General features: G+C 36.8%; 1 protein-coding gene across 1 annotated transcript in view; it reads right to left on the reverse strand.

Moving 5' to 3' along the window:
• The window catches only part of ROBO2 (roundabout guidance receptor 2), a gene marked incomplete at both ends in the record, with an annotated part of 410,756 nt that extends 394,948 nt beyond the window's left edge, over positions 1-15,808 (reverse strand). Inside the window, one exon of the mRNA XM_081326352.1 lies at positions 15,754-15,808. Within this exon, the coding sequence (XP_081182478.1) occupies positions 15,754-15,808 (55 nt within the window). The remainder of the gene's footprint in view (positions 1-15,753) is intronic.
• Positions 15,809-18,844: the final 3,036 nt, after the last annotated feature.

Raw genomic sequence — 18,844 nt, forward strand, 5'->3', positions numbered from 1 at the left:
TATTATTATTATTATTATTATTTAATCCACTTGCACTGTTTTATGTTTACATGTTTGATGACAAACAGCCTTATGTTTATAAGTAACAGTTTTCCTACTAAGCACTTGCATGTCATAAGCATTTGAATTAAAATTACCATATTAAAATCAAATCTGATGTTTTTTAATTTTTATTTGGTGTGCGTTAGAAGAGGGGTAGTCTTATATGGCGAGTATAGCCCAAACCCTATAATTTAACAGGAAATGTAGGGGGTTGTCTTATACGCCCAGTCGTCTTATACGCCCAGTTGTTTTATACGCCGGAAAATACGGTAATTGGTAAAATAGTGAACTAATTTATGAATATATTATTGAAATATAAAGTTATTGAAATATAAATCTATTACTGATTGTATCTGTCTATGTGCATGTGAGTGTGTGTGTGTGTATGTATATGTGTATGTATATGTGTATGTATATGTGTGTATGTGTATGTGTATGTATATATATATATATATATATATATATATATATATATATATATATATATATATATATATATATATATATATATATATATGTTTGTTAAGCATTCAGAATACACTTGCTTAGTCCCAGACACGGGACAAATCTTATTTCCTGTTTCAGCCTAGCCCAAGCATCTACAGGCAGTAGCCACAGCAGTGGCAGCTCATATTTGTGTGAACTTTTTGACTTGCTAACAAAGAATAAAGGGAGACCGATGAGAACAAATAAGTTTGAAATGATCATATCGGTCTCCCTTTATTCTTTGTTAGCAAGGCAAAAAATTCACACAAATATGAGCTGCCACTGCTGTGGCTACTGCCTGTAGATGGCCTTGGGCTAGGCTGAAACAGGAAATAAGATTTGTCCTGTGTCTGGGACTAAGCAAGTGTATTCTGAATGCTTAACAAACATTTAACACATATCTTCCTTGCTTCTCAGCTAACAGAGAGAGAGAGCCTGTGGCCTAGGGGTTAAAACAACTGCTTAAGACGCAGTCGGCCCAGGTTCGAATCTCAGAAGGGTATGGCAGACTGATGAGAACAAATAAGTTTGAAATGATCATATCGGTCTCCCTTTATTCTTTGTTAGCAAGCCAAAAAATTTACATACACACACACACACACACACACACACACACACACACACAAATATGAGAGTCAGTTTGGCCTAGTAATGGGCATGAAAGCCAACTGGATGACTCTGGGCCATAATGTTAACCTTGGGTGACAAGTGAATCAGTCAATTCCTGTTGCAATAATGGATCAATACTAGATCTGGAAAAAAAGCAGGCCCTGTACTTGTGGAAAATAACTAGTCAGAAATATATATTACACACACACACTCACACATATATACATACATATACATATACATACGTATACATACATATATAATGCTAATGAACAAAATTTGGCAACTTTCCTGGAAATATATTTCAAGGCCACAATAAAAATATGTCAATTTCAAGGTCACAATAAAAAGATAAATAAAAATATCTAGTCTATCATCAAAACTGGTGAAACTTATAAGCCAATGGAGTTATGTAGGAAATATATGAGGACCCAGATTGTTGGGGGAAATAAGCTGACTTTGTAATAATGCCACTGGGGGGGGGGGGCGAAAGCCCTAATAAGCAGGCATATACATAGAATGAAGGATATTGCTAAGCACATTGATTTGTGCTTTAGATTGTAAGCCTCCCTGAGTCTTCGGAGAAGGGCGGGGTATAAATATGTATGTATGTATGTATGTATGTATGTGTATGTATATGTATGTATGTATATGTATATATATGTATATATATATGTATATATATATATATATATATATATATATATATATATATATATATATATATCAAAAAAATAAAGGGAACAACACTTAAACAACACAATGTACTGTATTTAATAGTAGGATGTCTTATCTTCTATTCCCTTTATTTTTTTGAGCAGTATATAATGCTGTAGAAAATATACCAAATGGATAGATTCTCATGTTTCTCAAGGTTACAGATACTCTGAGTTATTGTTATACTTTCCTTCTAGTATCTTAGACTTAGAGAACAAGACATTAAGTAGACCAAGAAAAAAAAATCTCTACAGAAGGTAATGGTAATATAGAAGACGTAATTTGCTGGTGTTTCCTTGGTTTCCTTTTTATAGCCTGTTAGAATTGGCTGTATAATTCATCCTGTTGCACCTGGAGACTGAGCATTTATGTATTCATTCATTCATTCATTCATTCAAAAATGAATATATAACTATGGGAAGCATACATGCAAAAACAGCGTATGACATTGTGAGACAGTGAAATTGAGGTTGTTGTCTGCATTTTGGAAAAGCAGCTACAATCAGGCAGAAATGCTTCTTAAACCCTATATCTGTCAGGCATTCATACATTTCCTCACAACTTTTCTCACAAACATCCAATCTGGTGTTCCACCTGCCTATGACAATTGTGTCTAGTCTTTAGAAAGCAAAGACTCCTCAAATACATACAAACTATGTCAAATATCCACTGCTGCATTGCAGCTTTAGCTCTTGATAACCCCATGGCTATTTTCATTTTCTTTCTAAGGTGATGCATTCTCTCTAGCCATGACATCCAACTCCATAAAAAACCGACACCAGTAACAGCTTTCAATCTGATTTTTCTGAGGAGTTTATGGTAAATATTCACCACCTGAAATCTTCCAATTAATTCACTTCCATTGCCTTGTATTATCACTGGATACGTTAACAAACTGGGACTTACCATTTTTTTCTGTTCACCAACAGTTCTCAAAAGCCCTTAAATTTTATGTAATATCACCAACAAGGACATCTCACCAGCCCCAAAGTCCACAAAAAGTGCATTATACTGCCCATTTGACAAAATATTCAACTCCTACCAAGTAGAATCTTCTTCAACAGAACTGGAGCCCCAATTTTGCAATCAATCTTTGGACTCACTGACTAATGGACAAAGAGAAACTCTCCTGATATGTTAGAACAGACATGTCAAACTTGCGACATCACGTGACATCGTGCAAAGTATCAGGACGGTTTTGCCATTGCCGGCAATGGGAGGGCGTGGCTTCCGAATGATGCATCCGGCCCACGGGCCAGCAGTTTGACACCCATGTTAGAACATTGCTAGTTGAAAGGTCAGATAAGATGATTCCTACTTTTGGGACTTAATTCATAAATATGTATTTATCTTGTTACAAGAGAACACATGGCATTAGTTTCTAGACTGAATTTATCCAAATGCAACAATGAATTATAAATGTCTTTTTTCCTTTATAGGTTGCTTTCTTTAGCAAATACCAGTTCATATTACTGGGAAAATATCTTTCTCAACCCACTTGGGAACCTGGGTCATATACTAACAGATAATGTTGATACCAGACTTGGCAATAACAGTAAGGCTCTCTTATTTTAATAACCATATTTTTCCCCACAGGAGCCATCCTAGAGGTCAATTGCACCACTCTAAGTATCAGGGTATCACACAGCAGGCTGATATCTATTATGTATTGCCAAAGGACTTAGGCATTGTTTACTAATGCAACAGCAGATGGTGACCTTAATGGTGAGCTTACCTACTGGTGGGATCCAAGGATCCAGTAAAATCAATTATGTCCTAACCTCACACAACCTTTCCCATCTAGTATTTTCATTTAAAGTTGAACTATGGCCAGATAGTGACCACTCATGCTATTATTTCACCTGGATCTTAGTTCTCACCTGATTTTCCTTACCATTTTCACCCAGGTCATGGATAATGATGCAGATATAGCCACTTCTAGAATTAGATAATCTGCAAGAGTAACCCAATCATTTTTCTTTTGCTTCAGTACAGTCTTCAAATTACACAGGGTCTTCATTGACAGTTCAACATCTCGTAGAGGCTTATGCTACATAGAATGCTATATAAAAATCACAGGGGATACCAACGATCTATGAGCAAACCCTAGAATCTTAGGAGAAATGCAGAGACTTGTGCAAGCGAGGATAGATTTAATGATAGCTTTCAAATCCAACAGCCATCACAGCATTGAGAATTGACTATTAATTCTTAAAAGATTTAAAAATGGAATAAAAAAGAAAAGAAAAACATTGATACATACCATTTAGGAATGACTTTTCCAAGCTACGAGGAATAATTATGCCACTTTTCTGAGAAGATATCCCAACTCCTCAACAAGACAGTCTGACCAGAAGTAAAGATTCCGCCCAAGAAGCAGATAGTTTTTCTGTAAGCTAGATAGCTTTCATTTGCTCTTTGTCTCAAGCTACCCCTCCAAACAGCATTCTCTCTGGCCATCAGTCTCTCATTTGAAAATTGTTAATCAATCCATTAAAAAACAGGAAAGTTGCCAGTAGTGAAATGATATACTGTCAAACTGCTAAAAAGCAACATCAGTTGAAGGTCTTCCCTTCTGGCCTCCCTGCTTCTATATATTAATAACACATGTCAAATAAGAAAGAATAACTCCGGAGGAAGTTGTTTTACTCATTCTTACATCGGACCTTACTCTGTTTAATTAAGATGTTGCATAATAAAGCAGTCACACAAGGTAGATGTGTAGATATCTCAATTATAAAGGAGTGAGAGAGTTTTGCACTTTTTTTAAACAGCTATTTAGCTCAATGGTTGTTGTTTGAATCAAAGCAGGATCTCATTTCTCCAAACTTAACAATTTTATGCTTGATTATTTCTTTAACTCATACTGGCTTTGGGCCCTAGCACATTACTGTAGGGGGAAAAGGGGCTTACAATACACTAGTCTAAATCATGTGGCTTTTTTTCTCCAAAGATATTTGATGCCACAAACAATAATAATACAAAGGTTCATCCTAGAAATAAATAGAATGATTTAACATTACACAACTGTTGTGGCCGCAGTATAAAAAACAAGGAAGCATATGATAAAAAAATTGTACTTCACTATGATGGAATGAATATTAAACACACTACACAAACTTTTTCCCCATTTTGTTTGATATTACTAAAAAAGCCTAACCAATTTCATCATTTTTGTGAATATTTTTATTTTATAAACTTTGAATAAAAAGCTTTGCCAACTAAAAAAAAGGAAACCATTCAAAGAATATTATTTTCTTTAACAATCAATTTAAATTCACAATTGTTATGGTGTTATTTGGGGCCTGAATCAAAACAGAACATTGGCAAACTCAGACCTTTCTACTATTTGTTTCTCCTTGGTAAAAGCAATGTATTAATCATTCTGTTTTAAAGGCACTTGACTAAAGCTATTCTTTATATTGCACATTGTCACTAATGTAGCCAATGAATAACTCTCAACACTTTTGTTGTTGTTTCTCTGAGTGGACTAACAACAGCTTAGTTTTACTCTTTTTCTGTTGAATGGCTTGGAGAAGATGATGAAAAGGAGCACTTCAGTAAAACAAAAGTTTTGGAAAGAAAAAGTTAGAACAAAATAGACATAGTGTAGACAACTTGTGATTCATGACTCATACTGTGCTGTTTCCCTTTTCACCCCAATATGCTCTTTGATTTTATTACTGATTATGAAGCCAGACCACTGCACTTCTCTTAGCAACCAATATCACATGGAAAAAAAGACATGTCATTTACTAAAAAGGGAACAGAAGAATTTACGATCATACAAAGGCAGATCATGTTCTCCTGCATTTGATTCCAGACAATGATTGATTTTTTTAAAAAAATAAATAAAAATAAACAGCCAAAACTTTTAGTCAACATTTAGTTACAGCAACAAAATGACTTTTTAGCAGACATACAATATTCCATTCTTATTCTAGATTATTTTCCAGTTATCAAAAATAAATTTAACCTACAAATACCTACAAAAGCAACAAGAAAGCTGTCTTTATTAGCAATACTACCACAGAGGGGGGGGAAATCCAACACTGAAGTAACTGAATCACTTTGAACCATAATACTATTCCTTTGAGAGTCCTTTGTTTTGAAGCACCTGATGAAACATACAAGTGCTAACATGTTTGTCACTGCTTCAAAGAAGTAGCAATTAATAATTTTAAATTATAAGCAAGTTAAAACCAGATTCAAATATCCTATCCAATGTTCTAGTTCTTTACGGCTATCTTTAATTACATTTTGTTTTAAGGGTTAAAAAAATGTTGTTTTATATAATATAAATGGCAAATCATTTTTCCTGTCTGGCTTTACCTGGAAGGACTGACAATACAATATTATTTTTCAACTTTCAGAGGTTAGTTCAAGATACAGGAAGGAATGAAAGCAGCTTAATTTAAGGAGCGAATAGCAGATGAAATGCTAGAAAAACTCATCATTCCAAGCAATCCAGAAACTATCTCTGCAATAATATTTGGGCAGTACTGGCAGTAATAGAATAACTCCATATGGCGTTATAGTGGAGTAAATCTAAGATGGAAAGTAGCCACTGCTCTAATTGAGTTCCACCTTCCAGCAAAGATAGTGTGTTTGAAATTCAAACCAAATAACTGACACAACTAGCAGAGTTCTATTAACTACTCAGGAAAAGTTGCACTGATGTAAAAAATTCTTTATATTATTAAGAACCTAGCCATTTCAATTGTGAGTGCTCTACTAGAACTCCGTCTGAAGCTCCAACAGTGCTACATTGTGAGAAAAGGACATTGTCCAAAAATCTGACTTAATAGTTCTGAATCTATCCGCCTAACTAACTACGGACTAGGTATGGTTAGCTTTTATGATCAGCATCTATCACAAAGCATACTAATCCTCTACCACTCACAATTAGCAATTATTATTTATTCAGCTTTCATATCACATTTTCTGATTCTTTGTGGAATGAATTGGTTACAGATTTCCAAATCACATATTTGTTGGATCTAAGAAACGATTACTTCAGAATGCAGGCCTCATAGCTATTCATCAACTCCTCAGTAAGTACAACTTCCTACCTTGCCTGCCAAGCATGTTGATATGTGGAAATGGATAAGCACAAACACTTCCTCCATTAGTGCTGAACTGCACAATCAATCAATTTTATAAGCATTGACTCCCAAACATCACAGTACTATGTCAAATATGGAACTTCTGTGAAGGAATTAATAAATAAGCACTTAAGAAAAGGCTTTATTTGCCTGCTTCCTCCTTCCCATCATTTATCCTATTTATTCTCCAACATATAGTTCATAATTACCAGTTCCTCAGCGATGTAACCATTAAAGAGCACTATCATCTTTCCCTCTTTTCTGGATTCTTAGACAGCTATAGACTTTTTACCAAGTTGGGCTTTGAGTTGCGGGGGGGAAAAGGTTTATTTGCACACAAAGAGGTCATGAATATTTAACTCCCTTTGATTCTCATCATAGGAAATTTAAATATGCAACAATACCCTTCAGATTGATGTCATTTATTCAGTCCTTATATAATTTATAAACTATACAGTATTTAATGATTTACAGATTGCAACCTCAACTGTAAATGAGAAAAAATATGCCCATGTTGGCTATTTCAGATACTGCATCAAAAGGAATTTCAAAAGTAATTCAGATAATTCTACTTCACCTCAAATCAATCTGTTGTGGATATCCTCTACACTTTAAAAGACAGAGGATATTTTCTGGACTCCGACAATTTTTACAGTAGATTTGTTCCTAATTTCAATGTACTAATCATACTCTTTACTTGCCTTACCCAAAAAGTGGTTTATTTAAATGGCATTCCAAGGCTTTAGCACTTCTCAGTCCTGCCCTCCCTTTTTGAATTTTTATAATCCACTCGCAGAGTTGAAGCGAAAATTCTCCTGTAATAATTCCTTTAGCTCCTTCTAAGATTTACACAATTACATCTTTAACAAAAGTTGCTGGCCATGAAGCAAGATTTTCAGCACTGCTACCATTTTTAAGTGCAGAACATTCTATTGAGGTCTGAAATGACTACAAGAACTTATAAATTTTAGCAATTCTACACAACTCACATAGTGCCAAGTAATAATTGGGAGACCACTAGGATGATTTGAATCTCACAAAATTTACCATTCATTACAGAATCTTAAGTCATTTGCTTGACTTCAGTCTCGGTTTCAGGTAGTAAGAATTCAGATGCAGAATCAACAGTGTATCTACTTGAATAAATAAAGGAGTATTTAAAAAAGAATAAATTCTTGCAAAATTAGTTTCAGTCTTTCAGCCAGTAGACTGTATCAGTACAACTGTAAATAACTTGTAGATGATATTGGTCTATGGCAGGGGTAGGCAATCTTGGCTCTTTTATGACTCATGGACTTCAACTCCCAGAATTCCTGAGCCAGGAGTCTGTAGTCACACCCATCCTATTCATGCCAGTAGAGTATGAATGAAGCTTGATGTTCCTCCTGATGGCAGGAGACAATTTGCACAAACACAAATGTCAGACAATGTGTCAAAGATAAATTAATACAGCTAGAGTATTGTTCATCTGATGTAAATATTGCAGACCATTTTACAAAGGTACAAAGTGCTGTGAAACACAATGCTAATTGTGAAAGAATGTGCATAAGATTGTAAGAGTTATATATTATTCGACCCAAAGGGGAGAATGTTAGGCATATGGTGTTAGCCTACAATGTTGGGTTGAAAATATATTAACCATAATGTTATGACTTTAAGAAGTTAATTGGCCAATGGGTGTGTAAGTGTTCTCATGGCCATAAGAGGAAGCTAGGAACGTAGCTTCTCTCTCTCTCTGAATTCACTGATCTCTACTATTACTGTTTTTGCTCTGCTGTTGGTTTACTACTGTTGTAAACCTGAACTGTGTATTGACCTCTGGACCGGTAAGAAGACTTTGTAGTTTGGATTACTCCTTGGACTGTTGCTATTGTTTATGACCTGGACTGTTTATTTTTGACTGTGCATTTTTGTTCTTACACCACCTCAAAAGTAAACTACTTTTTGCTTTTACAACTCAGTGTATTCTTGTGTGACTCTTGCTGCTCTCAGTACTCTTCCTTGTCTGTGCAACTCTTTGGTAGCACAAGGAGACCTCTGCACAACAAATTCCTTAACAGAGACAGAACAGGGATTGGCAATGAGCACAACTAATTTTATGCTGGTGCTGTTTTCTGCCAGCTCAAGGATAGATTGTTAGCACATTAATTCAGCTAAAGGAAAAAAGTCTGTGTTTCAATTTGGGAGATACTAAAATTGCTGTCACCAAAATGAATAATCTTAAGAGAATCACTATAACAGTTTGGTATTCTAGTTCTCCCTTTCCCCCATCTTTTTTGGGGGAATTTGGAAATGCAAAATCCATATAACTGTATGATAGAAAGAACAATCAAATTCAAGCCTGGGCCCATGTTCATAGAATGGCAGCTTAAAAGAAAGAAATATTTTTAGAAACCTTCAAAATAGGGAGCTAGCTGCATTCTTACAGAGTACATTAAGGAAAGATTGCACTCTGAAGGTAGGATTCAACTATTTGCAGTTTTTAAAAAAATCAAGGAAATATATGCACAGCTCTAGTTATTTACTTTTTTAATGAAACAGGAAGAAACCTTAGTCAGAGTCCTGCTTTTTAAATTAAGAACTGGAAGTGAACCAGAATAGACTACTCCCAAATTGAGTTAGAGCATAGATAGATAATGATTTAATGAGGCCAGTTAATAATATTTTTGTTTTATTTTAAATACCTCTTCTACCATCATAGCAGTCAACATGTGAAAATAAAAACAAGGGGAGGGATGTGTACAGAAAATACATAATGTTTTAAATGTTAAAAGGTTAAATATGTCACATCCTCAAATTAATTATTTAGTCCTAATCTAATTATACAAGCTTTAGAACAGTACTTTCAATAACAAAAAATAGTGATATTTAAAAATTTGCCAATCCTTGTTTTCAATATTTCTGCATAAAGATTATCTTAAATGATGTTGTCCACACATGTCCTAAAATTAGATAAAGAGAACCCATTCATCAAATGAGTCAGAAACATTATATTTGTTCATTCATTTATTGAGGAATTTTTTTAATCCTATTTATATCCGGCCCTTCTCCGAAGACTCAGGGCGGCTTACAATCTAAGCACAAATCAATGTGCTTAGCAATAGCCTTCATTCTATGTATATGCCTGCTTATTAGGGCTTTCACCACCACCCCCCAAGTGGTATTATTAAAAAGTCAGCTTATTGCCCCCAACAATCTGGGTCCTCATTTTACCTACCTCAGAAGGATGGAAGGCTGAGTCAACCTTGAGCCTGGTGGGATGCGAACCTGCACTAATTGCAGGTTATCCAAAGCTACATATTTGTGTTTAGCAAAAGTATGTGAACTACTAGGATTACCAGCTAATTTGAAGGGGAAATTATAGCTGGGTTTTCCAGTCAATGGGAAGATAATCAAATGCGAGTGTGGGAGGTCCTGCCTTATTCAAAGATCAAAATTCTGGGTATTCATTATCAAAGTTTGATTTTCACAACACAAGAATATGGAAGTGTGTCATGGCTAAAAAGAAAAAAAAGGATATTTCACAGGACCTCCCAAAAACAGACACTTACCAGGTTGGAAAAGGTTAGAAACGTATTTCAAGAGCAAGGCACATAATACTCTGGGAAGTCTCAAGGAATCCCAGGATAATTAGTTGCATTGGCGAATTTCAGTTTTTATCAGATTACTATCAAGGGAACATTGAAAAGCAATGGTGTGCATGGCAAGATGCAAGGAGAAAGCCCCTACTCTCCAAAAGGAACATTGCTGCCTGTCTGTAGATGGAGAAGATCAATCACATGGATAAGCCCAAAGTATTTGGAAGAATTGTTCTGTGGACAGATAAGACCAAAATAGACCATTTGGGCTCGAATGAAAAGTGCTATGCTTGGTAAAAACAAATACTGCATTACAAGGTAAGAACCTTATCCCTTCTATAAATCATGGTGGTGGCAATAGGAGATTTGACCGTCCTTTACTGTATCTGAATGAAAACAGGATGCTATCATGCTGAAGTACAAATTCTGAATTGTACCAGGGAATTAATTCTACAGGAAAATGTCAGGTTTACTGTCTATGAACTGAAGTTAAAACAGTAAGTAGGTCATGTAACGACCTAAAACACAGGAAATGTTTAAAGCAGAAGAAAGTTAATATTTGGAATGGCCAAGTCAAAGTTGTGACATTTAGAAATGTTGTGGAAAGACCTGATCCAACATACAGGGGTGAATCGACAGTTATTGGAAATGTTTAGTTGCTGCCCAAGGGAGACAGCACACCAGTTACTGAAAACAAAAGTTCACATAACTCTGCCACACAGATGTGAATACAAATCTGTGTATAAATATTGAAAATATAAAACTGTTCACAAACTGCTAGGCACCACTGTACATACAGATAAGATTTCAGAACTCAAGCAACATAGTACCAACATGTTGATACAGGTATAGGAAAAAGAATTAATTTGTAAACAGGAAGCAGATTTTTTTGTTAAAGAAAAAAATAATCCAAATAAATTTAAATTGGAGAAAACCATATTTTGTGGATCCATATTTAAATATGGAGCGGTCTTGTAAAATTTCTAAATATTTAAATTGCTTACAAATTTTGTTTCATACATCTTTCAAAAAAGTTAAAACACTGTTTACATATTCATTTTGTTCCTCTTTCAAATATACTGCATTGATCTATCATAATGCACAAGCACAAATACCACCTTGTACATGGGACAGCATCATTTTAGATTCAAATAAAAAGTTATATTTTACAAAACTAAATATACTTATTTTTAGAGCATCAAATATGCTTTTCTTCAGTGTACACATGTTCTAGTCAAAATAATAATGTTTCAAACATGACATTAACTGTATGGCATGGCACACGCTCTTTTCAATTTTTACCATTATACTCATAGCAGTATAGAAAATTGGATGGTTGCAGTTTCAGTTATCCACAAATAGAATGCAAACAGTCTGAGCTATACCACCAAAACCCTGCTGAAAAAAGATCATATATTTTGCTCAGTTTTGTAGTAATTTAACTTCTAAGAACTCACGACTGTTCAGAAGCAGAAAGTTTATCATTTGAATTTGTGTGACCAAGTGCACTATAAAATTATTTCAAAGCTACTATTCTTAAATGTTCACAGAAAGTAAAAATTGTATATTAAAACACTTTTAGCTATTACTTTTGTATGCAAAAGTTATACCAAACTATATTAACGTGTTGTTATCTCAACTGTGATACAGAAAACTAATAGTTTATCTTCTAAGTGAGAGAATATGTATGTTTGGGTATGGAACAGAGACAGTGAGAGATACCAATGTTTTTGGCTTTAATTATTGCCCCCCCCCATTGTTTTATACCAGGGGTGTCAAACTCAATTTCATTGAGGGCCGCATCAGCATTGCGGTTGCCCTCAGGGGGCCGGGTGGGTGTGGCCTGGGTGGGTGTGGCCTACTGAGTGGGCGTGGCTAGAGTGTGTATGGCCTACTGGGTGGGCATGGCCAGCTCTACATCGTTCGCATCAAGGGTGCCTATGGGGGCCTGGACAGGAGTGGGACAGATCTGAGGGTCTCTGGCAGAAGGAGGGTCTCTGGGCCAGGGCCAAGGCAATGGGGGCCGTTCCCTCACTGTTTCCAGGATGGCTTCGCGGGCCGCATGAAACCACTTCGCGGGCCGGATCCGGCCCCCGGGCCTTGTGTTTGACATGTCTGTTTTATACTATTATTGTTGTTATTAATATTATGATTGATTCCACAGTCAGTCAAACATTGAAACTTGATTTGGCATTTTTATCCGATTATTCACTATTTCCCAAGGACCTGGGATAGGCAGATGTTGTTTGAAGATGTTAAAAGTATTCTGGTTGGTCACAGTCAGCCAGATTTTAGACTAAATTTGGCATTTTCATCCACCTATCTAAATAAAACCATCAAAAAGCTCTTTGAGGTAGATTAGAATGATTTCAGGTACTCAGTCACAAAAGTAGATTGATACATGGCTCTAGAACACTGAGTCTCCCAGAGGACTACAATGATGCCCACAACATTCTACATTATTCCATGAAGATCATTTCTCCACCAACTTATCCTTCTTTGTTTGTTTCTTTTTATTCCAGCCTGTAAACTGCTCCTTGCCTGCTTGCCATTTCTTTGGGAACTTTGCTGTGCATAGTTGCTCATTCAAATGAGCAACAGAAGGCCTCCAAATTAGTTGGAGAAAAGACCCCTGGTGGCTAAGATTTGTCTAAGCAGAGTCATCTATCAGGGCTTGAAGGAGTAAATGTTGGTAACGGAAAGATGAAGAAGAAATCAGAAGAGTCAGGTGAATTCTGGGACATAGAAAAGGAAGAGATACGCCCTTGGAAGGGAAAAGAAGGAGGCAAGGCAGAAAGAACAGTACTGATTATAATCTATACTTCTTTACCATTTATGTGCTACCTGTGTACTTTCCATTCCCTTGGGCATACATTTTCATTTCTCTTTTTCTATATGTGTATGAGTTTATTTCCAAGGAGAGAGATGAAAACTGCTTGGCTGATAGCAGAAACACCAAAAAGTATAATTTTTTAAAATGACCTGCTAGAACAAAAAGAGTTCACATGATTTTTTTCCCCCAGCAGATTTTTTATCAGGTTCTTGGGAAGATTTGTAGGTCTCTACATCTACACCATAATCAGTTATATTGTATTAATACCCAAGTCACTTGTTCAGGATTTCAACCTGGTATACTACTGACACTCTCTCTAATACACATGCTTGCAAGAAAAGCAAATAATTTCCTTTTGATCTAGGATGTTGCACAAATAAGCTTATGCCAAATATAAAATACTTATTAATTATACCATAGAGATTGAGCCACCCTTTTTAATGCCATGTCTACATTTCTAACTCAACAAAACCAAATTAATTTTACCTGTAACCCTGAACAAAGTCAAAATCTATATTCACAGAGCTTAACATCACTGTTTCTCAAAATACATGCATTTATTTTTGTACTCTGTATTACGGTATTTCTCTCCACATGGACCAATGAGTATGCTAGTCTCTTCTGTTAAAAAAAAATAAAGAGCTTCAAGTTATGATCTCCATGGAAGAAAACTTGAATAAATTATGCTCTGCTGATGTCCTTCCAGCAAGCTAGTTAATTGCATTTGTTTCCTATATCTCTAAACAGCCTGGTACATTAATTACATTCTGTAACACCAGGCTCCTGTGATTCATTCTGTCACTTCCACTGAGCACTTTAATTGTATTCTTCCTAGCTACCTACAATTTTAAGCACTGACTAATAAGTACATTTATTTGTGGCTTGATACTTTCACATTTTATGTATATTTCCAGTGTGTGCCTTATGTAAAGTGGAATACTTCTTTGGAAAATGTATGCAATTATATAACCATAATATATAGTTGCATAGCCTTCACTCTTAGAAGAGTTTTTTTGCTGCCATCTGTGTTGATGGGGTGTGGCGGGAAAGAGACATAGGTACTTTATACTGTCCATAACTGCACACTATAATTGTAGGTAATATAATATAATCCTTTGTTTACAAGAGAACCTTATTGTTGATATAGATATCTTAAATTTTTAGCACCAGTTTCCTGCTAGAACCAAGTTTGTTGCCACAATCTGTCCCTAATGTTAAACATCTCAGATTTGTGAATTAAAACAAAAATTAACTCAATTCTATATTTAAAAAAAAGCCTAGTGCCAAATAGGGCAGCAGCATTAAACCTGGCAGTAGTACATGCCTTCTTACCAGGACTATTCAAATAAATACTTAGTATTAATGCTTATCATGTGAGATATATGCATAAATTCTAAAATTTGCAGGCTACAGTGGGACTGGGTGTGGGTATGTGTCTGTGTGAATCCATTCCAATCCCCATTTTTGTCAAAATTTTATTCCACGACACCCACTTCTCATCTATATGTATATAGTTACGATTTAAGACAATCTTTTCACTCAGTTCTCTCCTTTCCAACACTGTAAATACAATCTGTTTAAGTTCCCACATAACATCTTATAGATTTAGTAATCAGAATATTTTAGGTTTACTTTAAGGATGCTAGGCAAGTTGAACAAAGGACAAAACCCCATGCAATGAACACTAGCTTTACAGCAGAGGAGACACCTACAGCACCTGTTCAAAAATCCCCATTGTCTTTTGAAGACTGAAAGCTGAGCTACTTTCTGTGGAGGAAGCTGGTTATCATATTCTTCTGCAGTTTAAGGATTTATATATATATATAATCACTTTTATCCTTCCCTCCAAGTTTATATACTTTCTACTCAGCTTAAGACGTATTTATTTCATACCTTTCAGCACATTCCACATGGTTTCTGAATTTCCATGCATGCATGGGCTTACAGGCAGCAAACTCACAATCTCATCCTTCCCAATTTATTAAGTCCTCCTCTAGAACTGAAAGCACAATACTCTATCTAATCAGTCATCTTTCCATTCTGAAAGTTCACCACGAGACAGAAATAGCAACGATCAATTTCTATCGATGACACCTACAAACGGGGTTAGCCAGGTTGCTCCTTCTCCACACTTTTCCTACCTAACATTCATTAAGTTTGAATGATTTCCGGAAGCACGCCCATTAACACATATGCATTTTTTTTTGTTTTGGCATTAGAAGTACATCCTTATCTATTATTTCCTTCCGACGTTCTTACAAAGACTATCCAACGCCACACGCGGGATTTGCAGCCTAAAATCCCACCGTTTTCTTTTCTTTTTCCCGTGGTCTCCTGCAAATCAGGCTGGAAAGGAATCCAGAGAAATGCCAGGGAAACTTACCATCAACTTGAAAATGGACCACTCCGAAAAGCAGGACAGCCGTCAGCAGCCCCATTTTAGCATATTCAAAGGCAATCCAATTCCAGGAAGAACCCGAGGAAAAAAGTAGCCGTCCCCAAAGTGGAAAACTTGGTTTTCCCCCCCTCCACCCCCAACCCCCCTGGGAGCTATAGATACGCTCAAAGGCTTGAATGGGACAGTTCCACACACACCCCGTGAAGATCAGCCGCGTGGGGGAGGGGAAAAAAACGCGAGGGGAGGCAATCTCCACTGCCCCTGGCTTCCTTTCCGAAATTCCCACCAATCCAGCCGAGGCAAATAAAATTGTTCAAGCGTGTGTGGCTTACAGAGTCTCGGTTGCAGCCAGAAGGCAAGGATTTCTTGAGCAAAAGGGAGACTTTGGGAAAAGAGGAAAAAAAAGGAAGGGAAAAAAAAGATTTCTTTTCTTAAGACAGTCTTTCCCCCCCCCTTCCCCTCCCTCCCTCCCTCCCTCAAAGTTCCTGGCCCTCCGAAGAAAAGGCGGGGAAGGAGGTCGAAAATCCTGGGCTTAGCTTAGGTCTGCTGCTTCTCATTTTTCCCCCTTCGAAATCGTTTCAAGCTGCAGCCTTGGCTTTCCTTGTTTGTTTTTTTTAACTTCCAGAAGAGGAGGAAGGGCTGGACGACATCTCCCCCTAGAACTCGCCGCCGTAATAAAACAAAACCCTGCGACGCCCACCTTCCCAGAGGCAGCAAAACTGCTTGAAGAACTCCCAACGAGTCGCCGGGCTGGAAGAGGCGAAAGAGTATTGGCGGCGGCGGCGGTTGTTGCTCTTGCTGCCGATGAGGAGCCGCTGCCTTTTGGCGAGGGGAGAAGGTTCCCCGCTGGGAAGGAACCGAGGCGAGGCGGCAAGCGCCAGGCGCAGCGGGGTGGCTTGGCGTCTGTGAGCAGCACACTCCGGTTGCAGCTTGCCCGGGCGGCTTTTCCACAGCTTCAGCTCGTCTTCCTCCTCTCCTCAGGTCGCTCAGCAGACCCGAGAGCGAGGGAAAAAGAAAAGGGAGAAAAAAAACAGCAGTTCCCCCTTCTAATCAGAGAGGGAAGGGAAGGGTTGGGCTGGGCTGGGCTTTGCACTAAACTACCGCGACACACCACACCCACTCGCGGGTTCGCTCTGGGACCACGATGGGAGGGAGAGAAAAAGACAAGTGAGATATCCGAGAGATGAAGGCGAAGGCTGGAGCCTCTTTTTTTTTCTCCCTCCCCCCCCCAACCCTTTCCCTCTTTACCGGTGGCTATAGGTAGCTTTACCATGATTGCTTGTGCTGCTTCTCGTTTAATGGGCAGGTAATTTTCTCACTGAGTGATTTCGTGCAAGTTGCTTGTCTAATTATTCATATATATTTTTTACTTGTCTCTTTTCTCTCGCAGAGAGTCCTTTGGAAGAAGAAGAAGAAGGGGGAAAAAAGGTACTCATTTGAAGGCTTCCCCCTCACAGTTTCATGAGGTTAAGGCAGAGAAATTTGGGGCCAGGGCTCTCTAGTTAGTTAATTCACACTGGTTAATTTTAAATCGGCAATTTAAGAGGAAGATTAAAGGCCTTTTGCAGAGGGGCCCTTCTTCCAAAGCTTTCAATTATTTGCTAAAATAATCCTAACGTTTAAATTATAAATATGTTTACTTGTATTCATTTCATCAATGTTAACCATTTTTCAAAACCTTATTTTTCCCAAAGGAACTATGAAAAATTCCGAATAAAGTAAATAAAATGCCACTTTCAAAATGGTACTCAGTTGTTAATGACTAGCAAAAAATTCAATTACACCTTCAAATTGTATAGGCAATGATAGGTAATGATAGGGTCCCAGTGCTGGATGTGACATTGTACTTGAACATACTTTGATATTTGCCAATTTTGGCAAATTGTCCTACCAATTTTTTAAATGGTAGGTAGCATATTGCAGAATCGGTTTGAAAGACAATTGGCAAATATATATTGACAAGTGGGCCAGTGTGGTATACAATTTGAGGTGCTTGACTGCCACCAGAGGCCAAGGTTCAAGTCTTCAGGCACAGAATTTCAATCTGGGTGTCAGTACTGTAAGGCAGACCAGATCATGAAAGGTTAAAATTACTTCTATTGGGATTGGAAAAAAATGATCTTGCAACTCTGTACTGTCCTTATACTTCAGTGAATCAGGGAGGTATCTGCCTGAGCTGTTTCCAGATATCATCTCATTCTGCACTTGAGGAATGTTTGCACTCTTTTTGCCTAGGTAATAGTTCCTACATATTTCCATCAAGGTCTTTTTTAAAAAATTTCTAATATTGGATTATTTTGGGCCTGTATCTTAGCCAAAGCTACTTTGCAAGATGGTTATTGTGGGGAAAATGGGAGAACGAAGTACTGAATACACCATTTAGAACTCCTAAAATAAAGGCAAAATATAAATCCAATAAATAGTAAAATAGGCTAAAACAAAGTTCTCATCTCAAATATATCTGGCATCATCAGACACTGCACGCATTCTTAATAAATAGTGGGTAGCCATAGCATAGTGCTTTTTGGTTGTCTGGTGTATGGATATTGAATTATTTGTCATACTGACTACTGTAGCCATTTGTGAGTATGACAATAACAGTACCTCAACATTTCTCAATAGATCCTAAAAGCCAGGGTTATTGTTCCAGATATTACAGAGTTATAATTCATAATTGACATATGGCCCGGAGCTTTTGAAAATTATCATGCAAAATCAACTTCTGCCTGAAATATACTTTGAAAGTGAACTAGAAACCAATTAACAACTAATAAAGCCAGGTTCCAGACTGGTTTTAAGGTTTACAGAACACTTAATGTTTGGGTAGTGAATTCAGCCTTAGGCTGATTTTACATGAGATAGATAAAATAAGAATTGTTTACAAAAATTCTCGTGTTTCTATTATGCATTGCAGGGTATATTTGCACACATTATACAGAAATTCATAATTCTTTAGTTATGGGAAAATAAGGTATAGTGAACATATTAGGATAGCTTTTTAACAGTAAGATTGGATTGTTCATTTTTACTCAAGCCTTATTCGTTTTTTTTCCAATATGTAGCAAATTTACAAAGA

This window comes from Vipera berus, assembly GCF_964194415.1.
Source record: "Vipera berus genome assembly, chromosome: 4".
In the NCBI taxonomy this organism is placed as follows: Eukaryota; Metazoa; Chordata; class Lepidosauria; order Squamata; family Viperidae; genus Vipera; species Vipera berus.